Source organism: Parasteatoda tepidariorum, chromosome X1, assembly GCF_043381705.1.
Source record: "Parasteatoda tepidariorum isolate YZ-2023 chromosome X1, CAS_Ptep_4.0, whole genome shotgun sequence".
NCBI lineage: Eukaryota > Metazoa > Arthropoda > Arachnida > Araneae > Theridiidae > Parasteatoda > Parasteatoda tepidariorum.
Window position 1 is genome coordinate 26,675,063 of NC_092214.1, and position 26,520 is coordinate 26,701,582.

At 29.6% G+C, this 26,520-nt stretch overlaps 2 protein-coding genes across 10 annotated transcripts in view; both read right to left on the reverse strand.

Annotated features, from left to right (window-relative positions):
* The window catches only part of LOC107456700 (sn-1-specific diacylglycerol lipase ABHD11-like), a 23,495-nt gene extending 14,316 nt beyond the window's left edge, over positions 1-9,179 (reverse strand). For 2 of the 7 annotated variants that reach the window (XM_071187396.1, XM_043043927.2), the window contains exons 1-3: positions 9,111-9,179; positions 6,815-6,897; positions 354-513 (exon numbers count right to left, since the gene is read on the reverse strand). In XM_071187396.1, coding sequence (XP_071043497.1) covers positions 354-513; positions 6,815-6,891 — 237 coding nt within the window. In that variant the 5' untranslated portion in view covers positions 6,892-6,897; positions 9,111-9,179. Of the gene's footprint in view, positions 1-353; positions 514-6,814; positions 6,898-8,742 lie in introns of all 7 variants that reach the window. The other 5 variants (XM_043043926.2, XM_071187397.1, XM_071187394.1 and 2 more) reach the window with 5 other exon arrangements.
* A 6,126-nt stretch (positions 9,180-15,305) lies between these two features.
* LOC122268208 (sn-1-specific diacylglycerol lipase ABHD11-like) lies at positions 15,306-26,371 on the reverse strand. 3 transcript variants are annotated; one of them, XM_016074655.4, is made up of 7 exons: positions 26,216-26,371; positions 23,427-23,509; positions 22,502-22,667; positions 21,613-21,786; positions 20,341-20,526; positions 18,186-18,330; positions 15,306-15,626 (listed from the first exon to the last, which is right to left on the reverse strand). In XM_016074655.4, the coding sequence occupies exons 2-7, from the start codon at positions 23,507-23,509 to the stop codon at positions 15,568-15,570; spliced, it is 813 nt and encodes a 270-aa protein (XP_015930141.1). In that variant the 5' UTR covers positions 26,216-26,371; the 3' UTR covers positions 15,306-15,567. The 3 variants fall into 3 exon arrangements, with proteins under 3 accessions (XP_015930141.1, XP_015930140.1, XP_042899862.1); XM_016074654.4 differs by having other exon boundaries at positions 18,131-18,330; XM_043043928.2 differs by having other exon boundaries at positions 18,131-18,330; positions 23,427-23,535; positions 26,216-26,349.
* Between the last annotated feature and the right edge of the window lie 149 nt (positions 26,372-26,520).

Consider the following 26,520-nt stretch of genomic DNA (forward strand, 5'->3'; position numbering starts at 1 on the left):
CTGTACAAGCCTCACTTTTATTGTCATCTTTTATCCTTAAGTTCAGACTACATTGGATTTATTGGCAATAGGTCTTGCCAGTGAATGGCACTTTCATTTTTGTTTTGCATACTTAATTATCATGGAATAAGCTATATCCATACCAAATTTCATTTATTTATATTCAGTATTTTTTGAGATATGTGAGAAAATGTCTTCCATCTTCCATCTCGTAATTTTGTCCACCAGTGTAGTTTGTTATAAAATTTTAGCTATTTTAGTTAGTTGACTTTCCATCAGGACTTCTAATTGTGAAACTTAGTTAGATTATTAATATAAATGACCGACTCTTTTCCGTGAAACATTTTACTTACTCTTCTACCAGTCTTTAATGCGAATATTTGATAGAGACCCATCCAAGCTTCTTTAAACATTCCTAATCCATGGAGTAAAATAATTGGAGCCTTTTCTGCATTTTTACCTCCTTCTACAACTCGCATGCAAGAATATGATAGCTGTAATTCTTTTTTCGATCTGAAAAAAATGTTTTATTTTTCACATTGAGTTAGAGAGAAGTTTAACAAAAACAATAGTTTTATTTCTGAGAGTTACAGTCTTCAAACTCTAGGCATATTTTGGTATTCTAAGCATCTAGAAAATTGGATGCAAATATTGAACTTTTCTTAATACTTTGACGGACATTACAGTTTTTATGTAATTCATAGATAATAATTTTTATTTCTTAGTTTAACTTTATATACATACATATATATATATATATCAAGAAGAAGATAAAACAAAGAAAAATTATATGCAGATAATATAGAAATTTTTTCAAAAATTTCCTCCTTTTTTCTTTTTTTTTTTAATCAGTTGTTTTTTATATTTTTCACTAATTATTATTCTCCCCCCCCCTTTTGCATATGTCTATAATTTTCCTTTGTTTTATCTTCTTTTTGAACTTATCTAATGAGTTCTGTTTACTTGCAGCTTATGCGCAATAAATGAAACTTATTGTTTTTCTTAACTTTCTTCGTGTTTTCTTGCATTTATTTATTTTGTTGTATATATATATATATATATATTGTTGAAGCCGGTATGTAAACAGTAATAGTAGCGCCACCTACATTAATTAGAAAAAAAAGTTACTTCCTTGTTGGATATCATTGCGTCTTGAGATAGATCAACGCGCTGTTCTTAATAAACGCATATTAATAATTAATTCCTTATTCATTATTTTTGCTGTTGTTTATCTAAAATCAGATCGACATTATCCTTATGAGCTCGTAATATACGAACCACGCAAACCCGCAAACGCAATCAAATACAAAATATAAACATGGTGAAGTCGAGCCGCAGCATAGCTCGTGAAGATAGTGTTGCGCATTAAATAGTTATTGCGCATTAAGTAATCAACGCCTTCCATTGGATAACTAACGCATGATATGGTAATATATTCTAAATTTATCCCGAAGAAGGGGTAAGTAGACTTTATAGATATTTTGAACCATTTTAGACATTAAACATGGCAAAAGAATTAGAACTCCAAAAATTGAAAACAAAGCTGTCTTCTGTACGAAGATCAGTAACTGGTTATTTGAAAAAAATAGAAGGTAATTTATCAGTAGAAGAAATTAATTTTGATGAATTGTCGGAAAACTTCGAGCTATTAAAAATAAAAGAAACGGAGTTAAAAAAGATAAACTCTGCAGTAGAAAATCTTATTGAAGATGTAACTGAATTGAATAACGAACTAGATAATGTAAACGAGTATGAAGAAAAAATTGTATTATGGAAATTTCGCAGCGAGAAAAAACTAAAAGAGCAACCGAGAAATTAGTCAGTTTTTTCTGCTCCAAACTTCGAGAAAAACGCGAGTGAAAATATAAAACTTCCGAAACTCTCCTTACCCTTTTTTAGCGGTAATATTACCGAATGGCTAACCTTTAAAGATTTATTTAAAGCCACCGTAACAAAAAATGAATCGTTATCAAACGCGCAAAAGCTTCAGTATTTAAAGACATCTTTAAAAGGAGATGCCTCGCGAATCGTTCAATCTATCGCAATTTCAGATAACAATTTTGAAATAGCTTGGAATTTGTTAGACGAAAGGTATTCAAATACAAGAGAACAAACTTTCGCTCATATTAAACGCTTTTTAAATCTTCCGAATATTCATAATGAATCTGCTACAGCTTTATTAAGCTTGGTTGATAATGTAAATGAAATTTTTCACTCATTAGAAACTTTAGGCCAAAAAATGGATACTTTTAGTGACACTATAATGTTGTATTTAATATTGCAAAAGTTAGATAGTTCCACTAAATTGTGGTGGGAGCGTCAATTGAAAAATACTGAAATACCCAAACTCAAAGATTTAATAGAATTTCTGAAAAGCTATGCTAGAACTCTTCAAAACAGCAAAAGTTCTTCAAGTAAATTTCAAAAACCTATTATAGCTAAAGTCAATTCTTTTGTTTCGCTTTCTTTATGTGTATATTGTAAAGATAATCATTACATTTCAAAATGTTCAAAATTTTGTAATTTACCAGCTCATCAAAAGATTGATTTCGTTAAAAATAATAATCTTTGTTATAACTGTTTATCAGGAATTCACACTATAAAAAAATGCAAATCTTCTAACACCTGTTTTAAGTGTAATCGCAGACATCGCAGCTCTTTGCATAGAGATGAGAAACCGAAACCCTTTTTTCCCTCTTTCAGTGCCCCTGAATTTATACCCAGAGCAGATGAACAGAAATCAACGACGCCATCAGCCGCGCCTATTAATGAAGTTTCGTCTACAGTTTGTGCGAATTATTCGAATAGTGAGCAATTGGGCGATAACATAAATCAAAGGAATTCTTCAGTTCTTTTATGCACAGCTATAGTCAAGATTATAAATTCTCAAAACGAATCCATTAACTGTCGAATTCTCTTATACTCGGGTTCTGAGAAAAACTTTATTACTCGCGAATGTGTCAGCAAGTTAAAACTAAAAATAAATCCCGCTCAAATATTTATTTCTTGTTTAGGAAGTAGTAATACTTCGAGTAATGGGCAAGTAGATTTATTATTTTCGCTACATTTTAATGATAATTTAAGATTCTCAACATCCGCATATGTTATTGATAAAATTTGCGGAAAAATACCAAACTCTTCCATGCCAATTGATTTGTCTAGAAAATATCAAGATCTAGTACTAGCTGACCCATATTTTTGGAAATCAGGAGATATTGATATTTTATGCGGTGTGGCTCCCTTTCGCAGTATGCTTTAAACTAGGTTGGATAATTTCCGGAGCAACTACTTTTGAATGCGCTAAAACCAAACAAATTTCAGTTAATAATTTTAATATTAGTACTAATGACCAAAATTTAAATAGCAAAAATGAGCACTATTTTATCCCGCATCATCACGTAATTAATGATTCTAGTCCAACCACAAAATTGAGGGTTGTTTTTAATGCCAGCGCAAAAACTACATTCGGGTTATCACTGAATGAAACTCTAATGAATGGTCCTAAAGTACAAGACGATCTTTTCGCTATTCTTCTAAGGTTAAGATGTTACAATATCACGATAACATGTGATTTGCAAAAAATGGATCGGCAAATAGAGATTCATAGTGAAGATCGTAATTTTCAAAAAATTCTATGGAGAGATGATCCCATGAAACCAGTTAGGGAATATCGCTTGTACCGTAACATATGGTACCGCGCCGACCAGTTATTTGGCAACGCGAGTTTTAAAACAATTAGTCACCGATGAAGGATTAGATTTTCCTAAAGCAGCTAATTTAGTCTTACATAATTTTTACATAGATGACGGCTTGTTTGGAGCAGAAAGTGCTGACGAAGCTGTTGCATTAATAAGTGAACTTAGTGAGCTGTTGAGAAAAGGAAAATTCGAGCTTCACAAATGGTGTACCAATAGTTCTTCTGTTTTGGAATTTTTAAGTCAACCTAAAAATATTAAAATTACACCAAGTAGAACTGCTGACTCTAAATTTATTAAGGTGCTAGGGTTGAGATGGGACCCAAACCATGATGAGTTTACTTATAACATTTCCTTTTGTGAGGAGTTTAAGGATGAAAATCCTACTAAAAGGTCCATCCTGTGCATCAAAAATCTTTGATCCACTGGGATGGCTATCGCCTATTATCATAACGGCAAAAATTCTAATTTAGGAATTATGGAAGCATGAGTTGGCTTGGGATGATCCAGTGCCTCAGGATATTAAAGAGCAGTGGATTAAATATCGAGCAGATATTTCCCAAGTTACGTTAACTGTACCTAGAAAAGTTCTTCTATACTCTTCATCTGGAATAGAACTTTATTGCTTTTGTGATGCGTCGGAAAAGGCGTACGCCGCAGTTATATACTTAAAATCAACTACCATCACCACTACACATGTTAGTGTACTTATATCCAAAACACGCGTAGCACCATTGAAAACAATATCAATACCGCGCCTTGAACTTTGTTCAGCCGTTTTATTAGTGGCCTTTTACAAACGGTCCTCAAGTCCTTGACTATTCAAATTGACGCAATACGCGCTTTTACGGACTCAACTACAGTTCTTTCATGGTTGAAATCTGAGCCATCACGTTGGCAAATTTTTGTTGTCAATCGTGTTTCCGAAATTCAATCTATTCTTCCAGTTCAACATTGGAATCATATCAGCTCTGGTCAAAACCCTGCTGATTGCGCTAGTAGAGGACTTCCATCAAATGAGCTAGTTAATTTTGATTTGTGGTGGTCGGGTCCGTCTTGGATGAAAAGTGGTGAAATATCGCATTTGGAGGAAATCCCTCTCTCAACAGACGCTCTCAAAGAAGAACGTAAAAAGACATCGTGTTTGATTGAAACAACTCCTATTGACTTTCCGATCATTTACAATGTTTCATCATACGTTAAGTTAAAAAGAATTATAGCTTGGTGTCTTCGCTTCATAATGAACTGTAAATCTCCGAACAATCGCATTAATAGTTATTTAGCTAGTAGTGAGATAAAACTAGCTAGAAACGCTTTGGTCAAAATAGTCCAAAAACAAGAATTTCCAAACGAATATCACCAGCTAAAAAATAACAAACCAATTTCTTCGAGTAGTAGGATCCTCTCCTTGAATCCGTTTTTGGATGAAGAGGGCCTTATCCGTGTTGGCGGTAGGTTAGAAAATATGCAATTATCGAATGAAAGAAAACATCCTATTCTCCTACCGAAAAATCATCACTTAACTAATCTAATTATAATTATCATGAATCTTTCTTGCATGCTGGAACACTTTTACTAGTATTAGTTATTCGCAAGGAATTTTGGATAGTAAATGCTAGATCAGTTATAAAAAAGCAAATCTGGAAATGCATAAAATGCTTTCGATTAAAAGAAAAAACCGCGACACAGATAATGGCTCAATTACCACCTTCAAGAGTAACGCCTTCTAGAGTATTTTCCAAGACTGGTCTGGATTATGCAGGTCCATTTTTTGTGAAACCGCGATCTGGACGTGGAGTCAGATCAGTTAAAATGTACATTTGTATTTTTGTGTGCTTCGCGACAAAAGCGGTGCACATCGAAGTTGTTGGAAATTTATTTGCTGAATCATTTATTGCAGCTCTAAAAAGATTTGTTGCACGAAGAGGAAAACCAAATGAATTATTTTCAGACTGTGGTTCAAATTTTGTTGCTGCAAATAAGGAAATGAATCGAGTGGTTAGATCCCTTCAAAAAGACGAATCTATCCATCAGTATTTTGCCGATGAGCAAAATAAATGGCACTTTAACCCACCTTCAGCACCTCACTTTGGAGGAATATGGGAAGCTGCTGTGAAATCCGCAAAATTGCATTTGAAAAGAACAATAGGTGATCATAAATTGACCCTTGAAGAGTTTTTAACTCTTACTGCACAAATTAAATCCTGCCTGAACTCTCGTCCTTTGTGTCCTGTGTCGGACGATCCCGCTGAACTTTCAGCACTTACCCCAGGACATTTCCTTGTGGGAACCTCTCTTTCTTCTATACCAGAAGAGAACCTTCTAAACGAAAACATACTCCCATTAAAACGTTGGCAGTTGACTCAAAAACTTTTCCAGAATTTTTGGAAAAGATGGGTTAACGAGTATATTTCCAGCTTACAGCAGCGCCTCAAATGGTTGCGAGTACAGCCTAATTTGAAAATTAACGTTTTAGTTCTCATTAAAGAAGACAATATTCCACCTTTGAAGTGGAAATTAGGGCGTATACAAGAAGTTTTTCCTAGTGCTGACGCTAAGGTAAGAGTGGTCAGTGTCAAAACTGAGACTGGAACTTATAAAAGACCCATTCACAAACTGTCAGTTTTACCTATTGACTGATTAACTTTCTTTATTTTAGACTTTTTTTTCTTTTTGTTTGTGTTATAGTTATCCGGTTTATACCAAGGAATCTATACATCTGTTTCTGATACATATATTTAATTTCATGTATGTTGCATAAGTTTTTTTAATTATTCTTTTTATTAGATGTGCATAGTTGAATTTTGGTTTTTGTTAATTTATGTGTAAATTTTGAAACTATGTTTCAAGGTGGCCCGGTATGTTGAAGCCGGTATGTATGCAGTAATAGTAGCGCCACCTACATTAATTAGAAAAAAAGTTACTTCCTTGTTGGATATCATTGCGTCTTGAGATAGATCAATGCGCTGTTCTTAATAAACGCATATTAATAATTAATTCGCTATTCATTATTTTTGTTGTTGTTTATCTAAAATCAGATCGACATTATCCTTATGAGCTCGTAATATACGAACCACGCAAACCCGCAAACGCAANTATATATGTATATATGAACTTACTTCTTTGGTTGTATGGGATTACACCAACAAATTTCCAGTAGAAGCACCAGGCAAAACAGAATTTGGAAAGACCTCATTTTTCCCTAAATTGGGATCAAACATAATTTAAATTTAATAATAAAGCATTACAAATAAGTATAAATATTACCAAATCATACAGTGAAAAATGCAAATTCTGTGCTTTATTACGGATTTTGTAAAACACTTCTATTAACTAGCATATTGTTAAGAAAAATAAATGAGTTAAACACTACTTTTAAATTGTTTATTTTATGTATGATTTTGTCTATACGTTTGTCTATATATTAATTAAGTTTAAATTAAAATTCAAATAAAAAAAACTTTTTTGAAGAAAATATATATTTTTGTCATAAACATGATTGTAGAATTTATAAAGAGGATCAACTATCAACTAACGAATGTTCATAAAGTTTTTAATATCATTATTATTATTAAAATTCTATTTACGAGCTTGTGATATGATATTATATAACGCTGTAAATATTTGACTCAGTCAGTGGTGTTCATAGTCTCTTTCTAGAGAAAAATGTAAAATCACAGGATTTTATTATTATTTTTTTTGGTAAATGAAATTTTGACTTAAAAATTTGTTTTTTGGAAATATTTTGCTTTAAATTTCTTTTAAACACGTTTCAAGCTCTTGATTGAGAATATAGCTTTATTTTATTTTGAAGTCTTATTTGAAACTAGTTTTTCGTAATGTCTAGAAAAATCATTTAATCATTAATCAGAATTTAAACCTTTTTATCATTAAATTAATAATTTAATTTTAAAATCAATTTGCATCATTTTCTTGAAATTTCACACAGATTTATATTTTTATATTTTTCGGAAACTTTAAATTGCATCAAGAAACTTTTTCAAGCGAAGATAAAAATTTATCGGGCAGGATTTATTTCATGTAAGATTAAAGTTTGGAGTCAGGTTGAATTCATTGCTCTCCGTTGTGAGATCTGTTAATTTCTATTTTCTTGATAATGGTTTAAATGCTTTCTGAAGTTTCGTTGGTGATTAAATATTAATATATAATGAAAATGTGGTATAACGATGAAATAAAGAGGAAGAATATCCTCAATGGTTTTATTCTTTAGACTTCAAATTTCTTTTTTTCTTTTTTACTGCCTAAACAGTTTCTTAAGTTGCACATATGATTATATATAATGATTTTATGATATAACGGTAGTGAAAAGAAGGATTGCATGCTCCTTTGTTTCATTATTCAGACCAGAATTCCGTTCTAATTCGCCTAAATATCTTTATCAGTTTTATGTATTATTATAGATAAAGAATAACGGGGGGGGGGTGGATAATATTCTCCTCCTAAAAGAAAGTATCCTTTTTTGTTTTATTCTTCAGCTTCTGTTACTTTGCAACTTGACAAAAGTTGTTGATCCTTAATATGTATTTCTAGATTCCATTTAAGAAAGGAAACGAAAACTTAACACATTGGATTTACAAATTAATATTGAACCTAAGAAAAAAAAAAAAAAAAAAACGCTATCGAAATATGACAAATCAAAATGCGAAATAAAACAGGACAAATTTGATCGCAAGAGGAAACAGTGAGGAAGTGAAAGACTACTATTCGAAGTATCTCCAAGTTTAAACTTTCAAAACCTGCTATGTTTTTTACATTCGCTTTATTCTAATGTAATTTGTCAGATTTTGATCGTGTTTTTGTTTCTTTTTCGCTTAAATATTAATTTACAAAAACCAATATGTTAACTTTCGATTGGTATTCTAAAAATGTATATTAAATGTGGTCTATTAATATAAATATGTATCAAGCCTGTCATAATACAGATAAAACACCCTCGATAATGATTATGCATGTTACATAAAGATAAAACACAGAAAGATAATAAAAAAAGCACAACACAGAGCAATCACCAAAAGATTTATTTTACTTTTTAATATTTTAGATGAAAGTTGCTTTCTGGAAATTACATGATTTTTAAGATTTTGTATCCTTAAAACTGATTAAAGGAGAAAGAAGGCAGAAACTTGCATTTCTAATAATCGAATTTAATTACAAATATACCACGTTTTTTAGCGTAAACAATATTTATATGTATTACTTTTTTCCAGCAGAGCTAAATTTTTTTTATAAATTTAATTTCAATTTCTAGTTTTGATAAAACTGAATTATTAAAAATTGATAATCATGTCTGAATATAAAATTTAAAACTAATGAATGATTGAATTGCAATTTATATAAAAAAGGAGAAATTGGTTACGTAAAACATACGAACAAAGAATTAAGTTTCATGCTCACCTGGAAGTTTATTTTCCTTCTGTAGATAAAAGTATAAGTGATACATATTGTTGATACAAAAAGCAGATTTTAGTCACTCTTTTTTTCTCACGTTATCTTGATAGCGAATTCTTTTGTTTCATAATGTCATTTATATATGAAATAAAATAAACTACTTTTGGAAGTGAAACTAAGAGAAATAATTTTAATCATTGTTATAATTATTTTTTGTAGTAATTACAGAAAAAAATTCGCAAGAGTGAGATATGTGTATTTTTACTTCAATTTTATCTTTTTAAATTTAAATGAAAAAATCTCTATTTTAAGAAAATCGGCAAAACAGGTTTTGAGTTTTAAAAGTTAAAAAACACCGTTACTATTAAATTTTCATTTTTAAAAAAACATTCAACTGATTTAACCCGATTTTTTTTTTATTTTGTCACTTAAAATTCGATAATTTAAAAAAATAAAAGTTGCATATCTAACAATTAAGAAATTTTTGAAGATTACTATATAAAATAAATTATAATAATAAATAATTTAAAAAAATGGGGGGGGGGAAATCTTTGGATAAACGAGTTTTGTAATTATGTTGAAAAGTTTTCAATTCGTTGTAAAAGTTCCTGAGATTTAGCGAAATACGCTAAAAGTTAAATTAACATTAAGGAGTCTAATCTTTAGAATCCCCTCTTGACTTAATTATCGAGACCGTATTTTTCTCATTGCAGCTATTTCCCATATTTTGATAGTTAAGAAACCAAATTTGACCTAAATGGATTTGTTTATTCGTATAAAATACATTTTTGTGCATAATTTCGTAACTAAAATTACTTTAATTAGTTAATACTAATTAGTTAGTCTGTTTTGTACAACCTTTTGAACCAAATGAACATTGGTATTTAATAAGTGAAAATATAAAGAACAGAGCAACTATTCCGGGCCTTTTTTTCATTCTTTACAGTGCGGAAAATAAAAAAGGTCCAACTTGAATAACTTTCGATCTAATGATCGGATCTTCACTTTCAAGAAATTAATCTTAAATGATTGAAGGGTGGGAGTGATATCAAATATGCTAATTAAATAGTGCAGACTATATTTTAAGTTACGAAACCAGACAAATAGTACTTTTTCTGAATAAACATACCTTTCTTTTAAAACTGTTCGACTGATTTCACACAAATTTTGTAAATCGCCATTTAAAATTACATTCTCCACAACGATGTAAAAAAGTGTAGACCTCACAATTTAAAATTTTTTTCGAACCTTATTAAAATTAAATGGAAAAAGATATTTACTAAGAGTTATTTCTCGCATATAAGTATATTTAGATAAATGAATTTTAAAATTGTGTGCGATTGTGTCCCAGATTGTTGCTACGTCATATTTCGGCCGTCAAAATCCGAGTCCGTTGGAAAAAAAAAGCATATTTATCCTGAGAAAGAACGTTTTTGTGCCTGATTTCTTAACATAAATTAAAGCCTATTTGAGGTCATCGCTTCAGACCATTAAGATTGAGTTCTAGAATGTGAAGATCCGATCATTAGATCAAAAGCTATTCAAGGTGGTACATTAATTTTTTTAGCACACTATATTTAAAATTTCGTTATAAATAAATCAACAAATAACATGTAATAATGGAGCTTTTTATGATAATTATAAAATATAAAGATGCCAACTACCGAAAATTAAAAAAAAATTTAAAAAGCTATTACATTCTACTTATAGGACTAACTAACCTCAGTAGTGTAATTTCTCAACAAAAAAAAAATGTTTAGCAAATAATCAGATTGATGAGAAAATCACAATTGAAGAGAAGTATTGCTGTAATCGCAAATAAATTTTCCTGATACCAAAAAAGTAGCTGAAGAGAATTAATCAGTATTGTCTCAAACCTTGTAGAGTAGATTCTGTTGAGTTAGATTCTGATTACTAGTTTAAGCAAAGGGGTAACTATTTAATTTAAAGTACTACCTTACAATGTATAATTACTACTTTTAAAAAGCCCTTTGATTCTAAAATATAGTAAAAAAAAAATTACAGAAAATTAGGTGAAACAAGAGTTAAAGAAATCACTCCTGTAGAATTAGCGAAAATCATTATCACCATTTTTTAAATTGTTTTTCCTCCATGCACGTTTGATTATTGTATCACACTTACCAGCAGCATTAAATTTCATTTTAGCCTTGCTGGACATATTGACATTATGTTAATTCAAAGTTCAAATTGTATAAATAGTCCAGGTTTCCTTTAAGGTAGCGCATTTTTCGCTATTTTCTCAAAATTAGCTGCTTTTTTCGAATTTAGATACTCCAGCTTCTGCGATTTTTGGTTCAATACTCATTAACTTTTAAAATAAATTTTATGCCTATGAAAAAGTTGCCCCGAAATTCCCGCAAGGTTTGAAGTTTATACTATTTTTGCTATAAAATGTTACAAACAAAAGCAAAAGAAACATTAAAAAAAATAGTCAAAGAAGCTGCTGCTAGTTCAGGCTTATTAAAAATAGAATACATAACTTAAAAAATCAATGAAAATTCACATTTTTTTAAAATTTCTTTCTGTGTGAATAGTGGGTCACCCAATAACAGAATAAATAAAAAAAAATTTGCAACCTTCAAAACTAAAAACTCAATCAGAAAGAATTATTCTGCTGAAGAAATTTTAACATAAACCATTACTTCACATTCAGTTATTTTAATCATCTTGATTCGAAAGTAGAAATTAATTTTTCAACCTTCATGCTTGCTCTAAAAATATTAAGTCGTTTTTTCAATTAATGAACCCAATTTTGATAATAATTCAGACACCGCTGATAAGTTCAACAATTTACTATTTATAACAGTTAAATATGTTTTAATTATGTTTATAAAATACATAAAATAAAGTTAATGTTTTCCTCTTAAATCATAGCTTAAATTCTGAATAAGATATTATCAAAACTTTGAAAAGATAAACCATTGATTTCGATAATTTTGTTTGATCTTTGCTGTAATCTAGTGAACTCTGAAATACTAAAAAAAAACAGAAAAATAATCGTAATTTAAGTGTTATGTTTTTTTTTTAAATTCAAGGTCAAAGTAAGGAAAATTTTGCTGAATCATACGAAGCATTGTGTTCGATAATTTAAGACATTCAAACTCATTTTTACTTTTACTTAACAATTTTCTTTTTTTGACTGAAATAAAATTAGAAGTTAATTAATGATTGTCTAGCAGTTCAAAACAGTTTAAAATGAATATTTGAAGCAGCTTAGACAGACAGAAAATTTTTTTTAAAATGTTTAGTTTTTTTTTCTTTCTGTATGGCATAAAAAAGGAGGATCTGTTACATAGAATTAAGAAATGCCACCGAGACATCCTTGAGAAATATTATTTACTCTTTCCAATTATTTTATTATATAAAATCTGCAGCTTCCAGAAGGTTTTATGCAGGGTGTTCCGTAAAGACCACCCTTAACCTTTTGAATTCTTATTAAAAAGGAAAACAAATAATAATGCACATTTGGGGGTTGTAAATTAATATTTAACTGAGTAAAAAATAAAAACGCTTTCGAAATCTCACAAATCACGATGCAGGCGTAATGCAACCAGATGACAAGTTTGATTGCAGGAGAAACAAAGAGGATTTGAAATAGGACTATTTAAACACCTTCAGAGATAAATTTCTAGAAATACACACTAAGAGCGGTCTTTACAGGACATCCTGTATATCATATTGTGAATATACTTGACTATTTTAAAATTCTTTTTTGTAACACTAGCTATGCATTGCTCATTTAATATTAGATACAAAAAGTACATTGAGATAAATCCATTGCTAAATTAGAAATTAGTTAAACGAAAATTTTTATTATTATGGGTAGCTGGGCAATTTTTATTTTCCAGCTATTTTTTATGTGTTTACTTTAATTTCTTCATTGATTAAATAACTAACGAACGTTTAATTAATTTTTCTTAAATCTTTAAAAATGCTTTATTTTAGTTTTACGCCATTGTTTTAACAAATGTTATTTCTTTTATAAGTATAAATCAATATTTTTCAACTCAACACCAAAGTTATAAGTAAAAATTTTAAATATACTCTGTCAAAGTCTGTTATTTCCATTTGAATGATAAAAAAATCGTAAATATCACATAATTTGCAAATATTTCTGAAAAATTCAAACTTCATTTAAAAAAAAAATAATTTGTCAGTCCTTAATATTACAGGTGTTAAGGAACTGAAAAAAGGCGAAGTTGGAAAGAAAGCATGAAAAAGTTTTTTTCCATTTGTTTCAATCACTTTGTTAATATCTGAATACTATTCTCGCCGATGAGGTAAACAGCGATTTCTAGATAAAAAAAACCCTGACCAAAAAGTGGTGCTTTTTTAATAATGTTCTAAAGAAAACGCACTATTACGATGAAATGAATTGAAAAAAATCGAAGGCTTGCAAGTTTCTCACAAAATAAGCGCCACCCTCAAATGTTTTGTTTGAAACACGCTTACATTACCTTTTGTGAATGCTGACCTTATATTTCATCAAGTTTGATTTTTGCTAAAAACAATGCCGAAATTAGACAATCAAAAAACATTATTGACAACATTGTGACTCTATTAGTTCCTTTATATTTTGACGATAACTTTTGTCCTATTTTTTGTTATAGATGAAACTGAATCAAATTTTATTATTATTTTTATCAGTAGGGAGAGTGGGGTCAACTGTAACATTTTTTACTTAACTATTTTTAACTAACAAAAAATCCAATATGTTATTAGTAGTAATTGACAGACGAGTAAAGTAGACTATCCTCTACTAGGAAAAAAAATAAATACCTCATTTTAAATGTTATTATATTAGTTATTAACAAATTTTGACAGTCGTACACTTGTTACAATTGTCCCCACTAACGGGGTCAATTGTAACAGTTCATAAATTCAACTTAAACATAGTTAATTATACATATTATCATAGTTGTGATATATTTTTTTATTGATCAAAATAGTAGTGATATTTTAGGAGTAAAAATAATAATGAGCAGAGACCTAAAGGGTTAAACTTTTAACTTTAAGGGGTTAAAAATTTTAATTTATGCTGTGAAAGGTGACAAATAAAATAATGCACATGCAACATAATATAAATGATATAGGAAACTATTGGTGGTTCTTAAAGAGTTAAGTAATGGTTTGTAAACATAAGATTATTTATTTTCAGCTGTTACAATCGTCCCTTTACTTATTGTTACAATCGTCCCCAAGACGCCATTTCAGCTTCATTTGTTAAAAACATTGCTAGTTAATTAACAAAACTAATTTTTTTTTTTTGAAATGTTAATTAAGGTGTCCACTTACATATTCGGTTAATAATTTTTATTTGTTTAAACAAAATTACTTTGTTACAATATAATATTCTAATACCAAAAAAAGTACTTACGTAGCGTGAAAATATCTTTTGTTATGTAACTCTTTCAAAAGTACATAAAAATGGTTGCCAGCAGGGGTGTAAATGTAGATTTATTAAATACACCCTGTGTGCCACCTAGGAACCAGATCTAGAACCCGACACTCGAAATTTTTGCTCTGTTACAATCGTACCCTGCTACAATTGACCCCACTCTCCCCTACTTTTTATGATTTTGGACTAACCAAATACACACGCGTCTAATAAAATTTAACAGAAATTTTTTTATTTGTGAAAAGGCTTATTTTTTCCTGAAAAATGCAATATTTTATGACAAGAATTAAAATGTTACACATTGCGGTGTTTCTTTCATTTTTCGCTATCTACATATTCTTAAGATTACACGACTTTTTCATAAGTCCTACTGGCACACGGCAATCACTATTATCGTTCAATTTTGAAGTAATTTGTTGTTGAACTATTTTCAACATCTGATATTGAAGCATAATTAACATGTGATGCCGAAGCATTAGCAACATCACTTGAAGAGATACAACATCTAATGTTGCAGCATTATCACCATATGATGTTGAAACTTTATTAACATCTGAGATTTAAGCTTTACTAACATCAGACAAATTTGCACCAACAATTGCGAAATGTTGATGCCTTTTTTCTAGATTCAATTATTATTTTAAAAAAATCCTAATAATTTATAAAATATTAATTTTTAATTGATCTGAGAAATCATTGAATCTATACTAGTAAAATTTGTAAGTAATAATGGAGTTGTTGCTGAAGTGTGGTTGTTGAAACAAATAAGCTTTCAATAACAATAATATTAGAATCAGATTATTTATTCAGTTAAGGACATTCTTTTATTATTCCTGTTTTACATGAAACTGATATGGTTGAAAGGAACAAGTCTATAGAATCAATGTCAATAATGTATTTATGACCTTTTTGTAGTTATTACGTAGTTTTGTGCTTTACTTTGAGTTATATTTTTTTCCACATCTTTTCATCATTCTGCATTGATAAAGTTTATGACTTCATTTCTGTATTCAGGATATCCATTTATAGCATGGTGGCCACCTTTTACTGAATATAACTGGGCGTTTGGAAAAAGTTCAAGAATCTCCTCTTTAACGTCACCACTAAAAAATAACGAACAAAAATTAGCACATATAAAATAAATTTGTGAACAGAACTATTTTGTACACAGAAAAATGTGCATTTCTGGCCATTAAAATTTGCTGCACTAACATAGAGTCCAAATAGCAGAATGAGAGGAGATTACACGTGAAATTAGCGAGAAATAAAGGCGTATAGATCCTTACAAAAATTAAAGGTATTTGTGAGGTTTATATGAGGTTGTTTTGAGGCGTCAAGGTTGATTTGAGGTTTATTTGAAGTTGATTTAAGAAACACCCTTAAAAGATCGATCTCCCAAGGTATATAATCAAGGCGGTCGAAGTTTTATTCGCATTTGAGCTTGATGGAAATCTACTTTAGTGCAGCCAGTTTAGGGAGGTTGTTTTCGATGCAATTGGTAAGTAGTGGAGATTCAATTAAAATTAGATAAAAACAATTATAATAATAAATTTTGGGTTGGTTGCCTTTGATGGGAGGTTGCTTTTGATGTAATTGGTAAGTAGTGAAGATTCAAATAAAATTAGATGAAAATAATTATAATAATAAATTTTGGGTTGGTTGCTTTTGATGGGAGGTTTCTTTTGATGTAATTGGTAAGTAGTGGAGATTCAAATAAAATTAGATAAAAATAATTACAATAATAAATTTTGGGTTGGTTCATTTTGATGGGAGGTTGCTTTTGATGTAATTGGTAAGTAGTGAAGATTCAAATAAAATTAGATAAAAATAATTATAATAATAAATTTTCAAATCATTTTTCTGTGAGTGCAGGAGTGTATTTATACTCTCTATGTTTTAGTGCTCTGATTACGAGTATACTAATTTCCATAGTTTCTGAGGGAAATCAACATGATTTTTGGATGCAGCAACAGCACCCAGCTTCAAAAAAATGATACAAATGGACTAAAAATTATATTTCTATTTGAAATAAAATAGAGATTTTTGGAAATTAAAATTATTTTTATTTAAATTAAATTTAGAATTTTTGCATTCAGGATATATAAAATACAAGATATTTTTTACTTTTAGTGAGGTTATAATCTCTTCATGGTACATTACAAGAACCTTATTCTCACTTAGAATTTAAATTTTTGAAAATTTTTCACGAGGCATTCGCTTATTCGGAATTGCTGTAGTTAGAATTGCTTTGATCAGACTTGCAATTTTTGAGTTAATCAAGCATGACTTTTTGACAATTCCTGTAGATTGAAAATTGCGTTAATCTTTTTTTTTTATTTGTCGAATAAAATGAAAATTATCCTAAGAATTAAAGTTAGTATGCTGCGTTTTTCAAGTGCTGTGTAATTGTGCTCTGTAATTAAAGAGTTTTAGATAAATTTTAGAAATCATTTTTAAACTTGGTTATAAAAAAAAGTTTGGAAGGAACATTACTGTCTAAGTGGGGAAAAGCACATTAGTAAATTCTGATTTATCACTAGCGATGTCAATCAGATCAAAGAAGAAATTGAAATCTTCAAGAATCAGCTTATTGTTAGATAAAGATGAAGGCGTTAATTTACTCGTTAAGAACTGTTTTGCAGAGCCATGAGACAAATTAAATTGTTTTTGACGATTTTAATATAGGTTGGTTTAAAGCGAAATTAATGACACTCAGGGATTCGAAGCTCCAGTTCTACATAACGCTTCCGTATGCTTCTTTAACATTAGAAAGACTGAAACTTAGTGTATACCTGTATTGCAGTCAAAATGACTGCATTCTGCAAGAATAACTAATGTGTAAAGAAATTTGCTTAATTAATTTTTAATATTTTTTATATTATTTACAGTTTTATAACAAGTTATTAGTAAATATCAGCAGTAAACAAAAATTACTTCACTTGACAAAAAAATAATTTATGCATTATTATTTGTACATTTTTTGCAAATGAAAAAGCAGTTAAAAAGCAGTCAAAATGACTTCCTTGGGCAATATAGTGTTAAATACATCATATCTGAATCACGTGCTCAAGACTTCTATTTAGAAAATAGTTTGAAATTGTCAACAGACGCCGTTGTATTACTAATATGTGAATATAAATGTTGAAAACACGGTGGTATGCTTTAAGAATATTGTTGGTCTTGGCCAACAGGTAAAGCAAATAAATCACACTAAGTTATAATTGATTAAAATATTTTGCAATTTCTTGAGTTTCTAACTGATGAACAGTAAGCTTTCTTTTTATTTTATTGTAATGAATCCTGCTGCCAAAATATCAAATTATTATATTTCGAGGGAAACCTATACGTCTACGCAACATACATTTGAAGTTTAATTAAGACCCGTTGTAGAGCTACGAATCTCTGAGTATGGTAAGTTTAATTTTAACATTTCTATACCACTTTTAAATTAATTGATTTGGATAATGATAAATTTGATAAAAATAATAATAATAATTCAATAAATATTATTTATTATCATATTACATTGGAAGATTTTGAAAATGTATATTAAGTATGTAAATGCGGAACACTTTGTAGTTGAGAGCATACAAAACCAAACTCTTACACTTTGAACACAGACTGTTCTCCATAAATGAAAAGAGCTGGCTTTTCATATTTACCACCAATAATAGTCAGATGTTTTACAGGATCTGCCTGGAGTTTGTCAAGAACATCAAGGTTTGCTTTCCATTTCCATTTGCTGTCTGAGAATTTTATTGGAATGTAATCAACGAACTTCTCATCGTAACTTAGAGTCTTATCCATCTAAATATAATTTATGGAAATTAGTTTTTCTAATATTATCCTCTTATAATTTAGCCTAACAAATTAAATATAAATCTGTTTTCAATCAATAATGTTCTCGAATTTCATTCAGGGAAATCTTTAATCTGATTTTTAAAATACTTATCAAAAAGGAAGTAATACAAACAAACATATTCAAATTAATATTTAAGTAGTTAAAAAATAAATTCTAAATCTGACGAATCGATATTTAGTAAGTTAGGGTAGAAATATTAAAAACAGAGTCTGACTGGAAGATGGATTTTTTCTCTTACCCTACCTTTCCTATTTATAGACAATATTTCTAAAAAAGTACGTTTTTAACGTACTTATCTACGTACTAAAGTACGTACCTTTCCTATTTTTAGACAATGCTTCGAAAAAGTACGTTTTTAATACTAAGGGTAAAGGTATTCAGCATCATGAAGTCACTAATAAAGTTCTTAATAAATGCATTCGTTATTAAATTATTAATTTGGATCGTGGATCATTTATAAAGAAATCGATGCAGTTATGAGATTTTGTTATGGCTCTTTACCCAATAAAATTTGCATCTATCAATTTAAATAAAATAAAATTTTATGAAAGAGAAACATTATCCTTACCGTTTTTAAGATACAAATTGTGTCATTAATGCAATACAAGGATGTTTTTCGAAAGCTCAATCATCCAACTAAATAACGCTTTTTTGCGAATAATACGCTATTTTCATAACTGCTGTGGTGTTTCAACAATTATTCGTGATTGTTTGCCCTATTTAAAAGTTGAATAATTTTTAAAAGTATTTAAGTTATTTGTCTCTCAAGAAGCCCATATAATGTTTTACGGTAAGATGGTTTAATAGTTAAAATTATCAAAAACTATAGTCTTGCCTGAAACTTTAGGCATACGACTATTGCCTTTTATTTTACTTTTCAAAAAACCTTATTAAAACACTGTTAATTAATATTTTTTGGTGCATTTCTTTAGTATATTTTCGCTTTAAAGGTTATTTATGATAAAAAATATCTAACAGCATATGATTTTACGACAATATGGCTTGAAAGTGTTAGGCATTAAAATATTACAATAAGTTTATTAATTTCTTTAGATTGGTTAAAAAATTTCTTTTACCCTCTGAAATTCTTTCTCTTTCTTTCTACAAACTAAACAAGCCATAAACTACGTCCTGAATGAGGTAAAATCATACTTCAGCACCCCACAAAAATTTAAAATTAAAATCAGAAAATAAAATTATTTAAATTAAAAAAATATTTTTTAAACTTTAAATTTGGAAGCTTGTTTGCCAAAATGTGTTTTAAGTCAATTAATAATTCTGAATATTGCACTTTTTGATTAATTTAAGGAGATTTAGGCATGCAAAATTTGGGATGAGACCTTTTCTGCACTGGTGCAATGGCTCATAATATATTTTATCTAAAACAAAAATACAGAAATCATGAGTGCATTGACTGTGATTAATATGCCTTATTTGTGCTTCTGGAGGCAAATTTAACTACGAAAATCAAAGCTTCATTAGACAGTAAATGAGGAATAAGACACAGATCATAAGGATGATGATATCAAAACAACTCCTTAATTCAAAATGACTATCATGACAAGGCAATCACAGTGAAGACGCAGATTAATAGGAAAAACTAAGCACCCAGAAAAGAATATGCAATAGCGAACATTAGCATTCATCATTAGCAGTGGACAGCGTCGGCGGAAGGCATTTTTTCGTCCCATGCGATACTGATAACGACGCCCTTAACTCGATTTTGGAAAAGTTATCTTTAAAAAAAATTTTCGAATTGCCTCTCCGGCTTAGTCATAACGCTGTTTAGAATTGTTTTTTATATTTTACATTAAAAAATTAATTTCAAATTTGAAATAGCATATATTTCGGACATTCTCATTAGCGATTATGTGATTCTCCAGATTTTGGTTCGTCACGGTTTATTAATAATATATAAACTTTTTTTGAAAGGAAAAAATATATGGTTTGCTTACCAATTTCAATAAAGAGTTATAAAAACTCACAATTCTTTTTTTGGCTTTATCTTCATTTGCACCTTCAGGAATGAGTCTTAAAGCATCTCGTAAATAATCCAAATTTCCACCATACCGCTTTTGAACTTCTTCACTGAGGCCATTCGGTCGCATATCTTCCACGATTAGCTTCTCTACCTTTTCTGGCTTTTTATAAGAAATATACACATAGTCAAACTTAATCAATGTATAAATTAATGATTGATGGCCAAAATAAAGTAAGTATACATATTTACGAGCATAAAATTATTCGAATATCAAGTTTCGTTTATAAATGCACTAAAGCAAGTATACAAATTAAATTTACAGAGCCTTTCAATGAAAACAAATCAGATAACGTAGTTTTCTTAATACAAAGCTCATAGTTTTGATTCTATCAATTTGCTTGATCTAGATTATAGTACCTGTCTCTAAAAGTAATTATTCTTTTCAACAAGATGGTGTATATGGTTCAAAATTATAGCTTTGCCTCAAGTGTAAGGAGTTTAAACCATGGCCTTTTTTTTTCCTTGCTTAAAGATCTTCGAAAAACAGTGTAATGTAATGATTTTTATCTGGATAGTGAAATATAAAAAATGTCACCTATTTGGGAATTTCTTCCAACAAGTAAAAAGCAGCAGTGGCTCAGGAGATAGAGCATTTGCCTCCCAATGAGGTAACCCAGGTTTGAATCCCAGAAATGGCTGGTAGGTATGGTTTCTGCTCCCAGCTCGTACCGACCATAGTGCTGGCGTGAAAATATCCTCAGTCGTAGTCATAGGTTAGAATCTCTTTGCCGTCGGGCTAACAGTGGGAGGTTTTCGTGGTTTCGTTCTTCGAGCAACGCAAATACAGGTTTGTTCCCTCAAAAATTCCTCCAGGAAGGCTAGTCTGTTCCAATGCTTGATCCAGGAGTGCCCTCATCTTCTAAGTTTGGCTCAAAATTACAAGACTACGGAGGAGTTGAAGATCGATAGTCGTAAGCTTGGAATTGGGTTGACTGTTCAACACCACAGTAATAAAATAAATCAAAGAAGTAAAGCATTTTTTATATACATTTTAAATATTTGTATATTTCAGACTTAAGACAATTCTCTGCACTAAGATGGTCATTATAGAATAACGTGGAATTTTTTATTTCCTCTGACAAAAGAGTGTCGAATCACACCCATACATGATTTTTACAAAAAAAATAAATAATAATAAATAAATAAATAAACATAGAGTGACAAAAATATTAAAAATACATCTTACGTATGTTAGAGTAAAATCGACAGCAATCTTTCCTCCCAAGCTATGGCCAAGTATAACTAGTTTATCTGTATCAAGTGTTTTCATTAAAAGAGGTAAGTCTGAAGCCATAGCTTTAAGATCTGTATCATTGCTCCATGGGCTGTCTCCATGATTACGCAAGTCAACGGTACATACCTAAAAATTTTACATTTCATGAATATCAGGATGCAGTTCAAGGTATGAAATAAAATTTCAAAGTAAATGAAGCTAAAATAAGACCGAATAAGTTCGTGTGAAACATTTGCTTTTTCAACAACATTATTTCAGTATGCCCAAGTTTAAGTATAAGCTACAAAATTAAAATTTTTTTCAAAAAGTAGTTACGTTTTTTTTCAGTAGCGGTAACCTTTCAGTTTCTTCATAAAATTTACACTGACTGCCTTGTTTAATCAACGCAAGTTTCTGTTTCGTTAAAATGACTATGATGTGGTATTGGACTATGGTTAGGTTTAGCTTGATATTGCTGTAAAAAATCATTTTAACGGTTATCGAAAGAATGAGTAAGACCATGAATGAAAAGAAAATAGAGGTTAATCAAATTTAAAAAGATAAAGAATTCATCAAAAGTTCATAGAAAATTTAAATCAATAATCTCTTAATTTTTCGTGAAGCTATATAAGAAGTCAAAAGCAGAAAAATTTAAATAATGAGAGTGATCATGTCTTTACTAAAGTCCATGCAGAAATTCATCAAGATGTTACAGAGTTGCTTAATCAATATTTATAAAAAATTCCGTAATTATGTATATTTATAGTACATACTGAATTTTTTTACATGAAAACGAAAATTTTACATGACCTGGGGGCGTTAAGCAATAAAATTTTCAATCCCTGTTGTTTTTACAACTTACTTTTCTAGCTGTTTTTAATGCGAGATCATGCATTAAATCCATATACATTCCCTGAAATCCCAAAAAACCATGCACTAAGAGAATTGGTGCTCGGTCATCTTTTTGACCATTTAATGTAATTCTTAAACATGTATGTGCCAAGTGGAGTGGCTCAGTTGTGTTCGTTCTAAAGAAAAAATTAAGAAACATAATAAGTTTCAATAACATTGCCCCGAATGTATATATATATATATATATATATGCGAGGAAAATTGAGAAAAATAATAAGTTTTATTTACTACGCATAAGCTGCAAGTACATAGAACTCATAAAATTAATTCAAAATAAACAGAAAACAAGGGAAAAAATGTAAAGGTTTTCTAAAGGAGAGGAAGAAAATTAAAAAATGTTTTTAAAAATATTCAAAAATATAAAAAAATTTTAAAACTTAAAAAGTAAAAAATAAACAATAATTGGAAAATAAAATAAAATAAAATAAAGAAAAGATATAATTTCGTAAACAGCTCACACAATTACACATGAAAAAAATAGTGCTTTCTAATTTAGTATTAATATGGCCAGAGCAAAACATTTCAATGCAATAGTGTGAGGAGCACCAAAAAAATTGAAACAAAAATAGAATTTATTAAGCCAAAAATGCAAAATAAGAAAAAATGCAAAAGAAAACAATCAAGCAATTACAGAAAATAAATATTCAACAAAATGCAGAATAAAAATCAAAATATATAAAGCGAATAGTGAATTCAAATGTACTTACACGCATCTTTCAAATTATCTGAAATTATTTAAAATGCTTTCGTAACAAGTTTTCCAGATTATAGAATATGAAAGTAGAAGCGTAAATAGAGAATGAAGGGAATCAACTATTGATTTCATAATTTAAATTTAAATTGTAAAATTAATAAGAAAAATTTTAGTTACTTACCGTAATGGTTCTGAAAACACGCAGTTGCTTATTTCCAGTAACACTGTCAAGCACAAAATAGCTTTAAGTGGCTTCATTTTCATCTAGAAATGAAAAATCAAACGAAATGCTGAAAAATTAAGAATATTAAGAATAACGCTTATGCGTTATCTGTCTGTTTATACTGTATTAGATTGAAAAAACGCCGTGCCTTGAACTAGTTTTTAGACAACTACAAATGATTTTATTTCTCTTTGATCATCTCAAATAGAATGTCTGAGGTGGGCAATGGTTTTGAGAAATAAAAAACTGCACAAATTTAGGATATTTTTTAATTTTTTTGAGCCATTATGAACGTCATCATTATGAGCTGAGCGACGCAGCGGGTGCGAACATTTGAACACACCAAAATTAAAGAGCAGTAAATTCCATCTCGAATGGTATATTTAAACAATAAATCTAATTGATTGGTCTGGGCAGAATCAGTTCTCGCAAAATAAGCCGCATTGTCCACTTCTGATGAAAAACACATTAAATATATAAGTGTGAAAGCATTAAATGGTGAAGTGTGTGACAAAATAATAAAAAAATAGAAGTGTGAAAATTCTGGAGCTAAAAAGTTTGCTCTCCAAGGCTTACTCTCTTATAAAATAACGACCATTTCTACCCATAGATAACCATAAATCATTTCTACTCATAGCAGAAAATCAAAGCTAAACGTAATGCTGTTTTTCCAGATTTCTGGGTAATAAAACTGCTATATTGTTTCATTGTTCAATTTGGTTCTCCACGTTTTATTAGGAAGAGCTGAGGTTGAAGAAGCAGGGCCCGACTTAGCCTAATTGGGGCCCGGGACAAAAACTTCTTTGCCCCCCCCCCTCTGCTTCACTATTTCAGTAATGCAGAACCGAACTTTATGGAGGAATTTAAATTTTTCACCTCATTATAAATAACAGGAAAATTGAATAGAATCTAAAATAGCTTCCAATGACAAACGAAATGTCGTTCTGTCCATTTTATTGATTTTCTGACAATTCTATGTCCATCATGCCGAATGGAGTTTTCTGATTGTTGACTTTGTCATCTAGCTGCAAAAATTTCATATCCTTGCTGACATTAGGGCGGAATTCAGCTAAAATTTCGCAATTATGATATCTCAATTTAGCCAATCAAAAGCCTGTATTTCGTAAAGATGCCGCATTTTGCGATCAGTAAAAATACGGGCACTTGATTGGCAAAATTTGACCATCGTAATTGCGAAAATTTAGCTGAATTCCGTCCTAGAAAGTCATGAATTTGCGAAACATAAATTGTGTTCATAATATAGATTAATGAAGAAGCTGATATTAAACTGACAAATTTTACACTGTATTGATATTTTGCTTAAAGAAAGTTCATTACAGAAGGAAATGTAAAATAAATTTTCCATTCGATTTGGGCTAATATTTTATATTGCTAATATTTTCCTTGCTAATATTTTATTTTGTTTCTTCTTTTTCCTCCTTTTACTATTTTAGAGCAAACACAATTTATAGCACCGCTTAATATCGTTACGTGGACTACGAACGTAAATCTCGTTTGTTTCTTAATTTGAATTTAGGGCAGTTAGATGATAAAATATATTTATCGAATATTTATCGTACATATCATATTTTATTAAAGTCAAATAAATTTTTCAACTTTAAAATAAAATTTAAATTATGCAGTATCGAATCAGAAAGAACTATCAATGAATTTAGTTAAGAGACGCATTTAACAATAATATATATATGTCAAATAAATGTATATCAGATAAATAAAAAAATATCCTGGTGTTAGGAAAACTGTATGAAACTTTCGCAAGTTTGAGTAGTGATACCAGGTTAAATTTTTTTTCCTTAATAAGTTTTGAAATTCAAAAATGGAAATAATTTTTTTTTTCATAATGCCTCATATAAAATTGTCATTTTGTGCATTAATCTTATGTGGATTATAATGGATATATAATGGATAAAAACATGTAGGGGGCCATAGTTTGTCCGCAATGTAAAAGTAGCATTAGTAGAACAAAGGTTTTAGGTTTTTTTGCAATTTCAATTGAAGTTAAAAAAAAATTTATTGCTGAGGAAACACGTTACCTTTTAGCTTGACCCATAAAGACTGTCACCTCTGGTAAAATAAACAAATTTTAAAAAGAACATTGCTTTTTAGAAATAGCATATATTTCGGACATTCTCAATAGCGACTATGTGATTTTTCACATTCACTTGTTAAAGCTGACATTCTCCAGATTTTGGTTTGTCACGGTTTATTAATAATAAAAAAATTTTCATATCTCAAAATTTTTCATATTATACGCTTTTTATATGTCAGTTTTGAATCACAAACGATTGAAAGCGATCATAACGCCTTTTTCATTAGAAGCTAAAAACTTCGCAAACTTTATGACTAATAATTCCGACCAAACTATTCAATTAAATTTTATATTTAATTTTATCACTCAACGCGGAATTTACTGCTCCTTAATGTTGGCGCTTTCGAAAATTTTAGCCCGATTCATCGTTTATCATTGATAAGGCAAAAACTGATATATATGACTAAAATTTCGCGATTTTTTGTCTCTGAAATGTTTAACTCACACTAGAAAGATTCGAAAAATTTATATTGTTCTAATTTGCGATAAGTGAAAAAAAAACCTTTCAGCTTTCTGGGAATTAGTTCGAACCAAAAATCTAATTTAAATGTGATTTCAATGTAAATGCATGCATTGATCATGAACGAGTAATATTAAAATGCATTTGATCAGAGAAGTTAGAAAAAACTGCACTTACCAAGAGCAGTCGATTGAATAATAATCTTTCTAGCTTTCTTGGTTATAGTTTCCATACCGTTGCGAACAATCGATATTTATATAGATTCTTGTTTCAATAATATACTCATCTTTTCTATTTTTCAGGCAGTTGTCCGATTAATACACGAAAGGTCAAGGGAAGATAACAAAAGATTTCCTTCCATATTTTCCTCCTTCCTTAAGATTAGTTTGTTTGCCTCACTGTTTGTAACCTCACCTAATTTTGACAGGAAATTATTAAATATTACAATACATTTGTTTTGCGTATTTCATGTCAAAATATTA

Bases quoted from the DNA above. Each gene is read 5' to 3' on its own strand.
- LOC122268208 (XM_016074654.4), bottom strand. From the start codon at position 23,509: ATGAAAATGAAGCCACTTAAAGCTATTTTGTGCTTGACAGTGTTACTG. The intron at 21,787-22,501 runs GTAAGTTGTAAA...TAAAATTTTTAG, and splicing joins CATTAAAAACAGCTAGAAAA to GTATGTACCGTTGACTTGCG. The intron at 15,627-18,130 runs GTAAGAGTTTGG...GTTATTTTTTAG, and splicing joins GAACAGTCTGTGTTCAAAGT to TGGTGACGTTAAAGAGGAGA.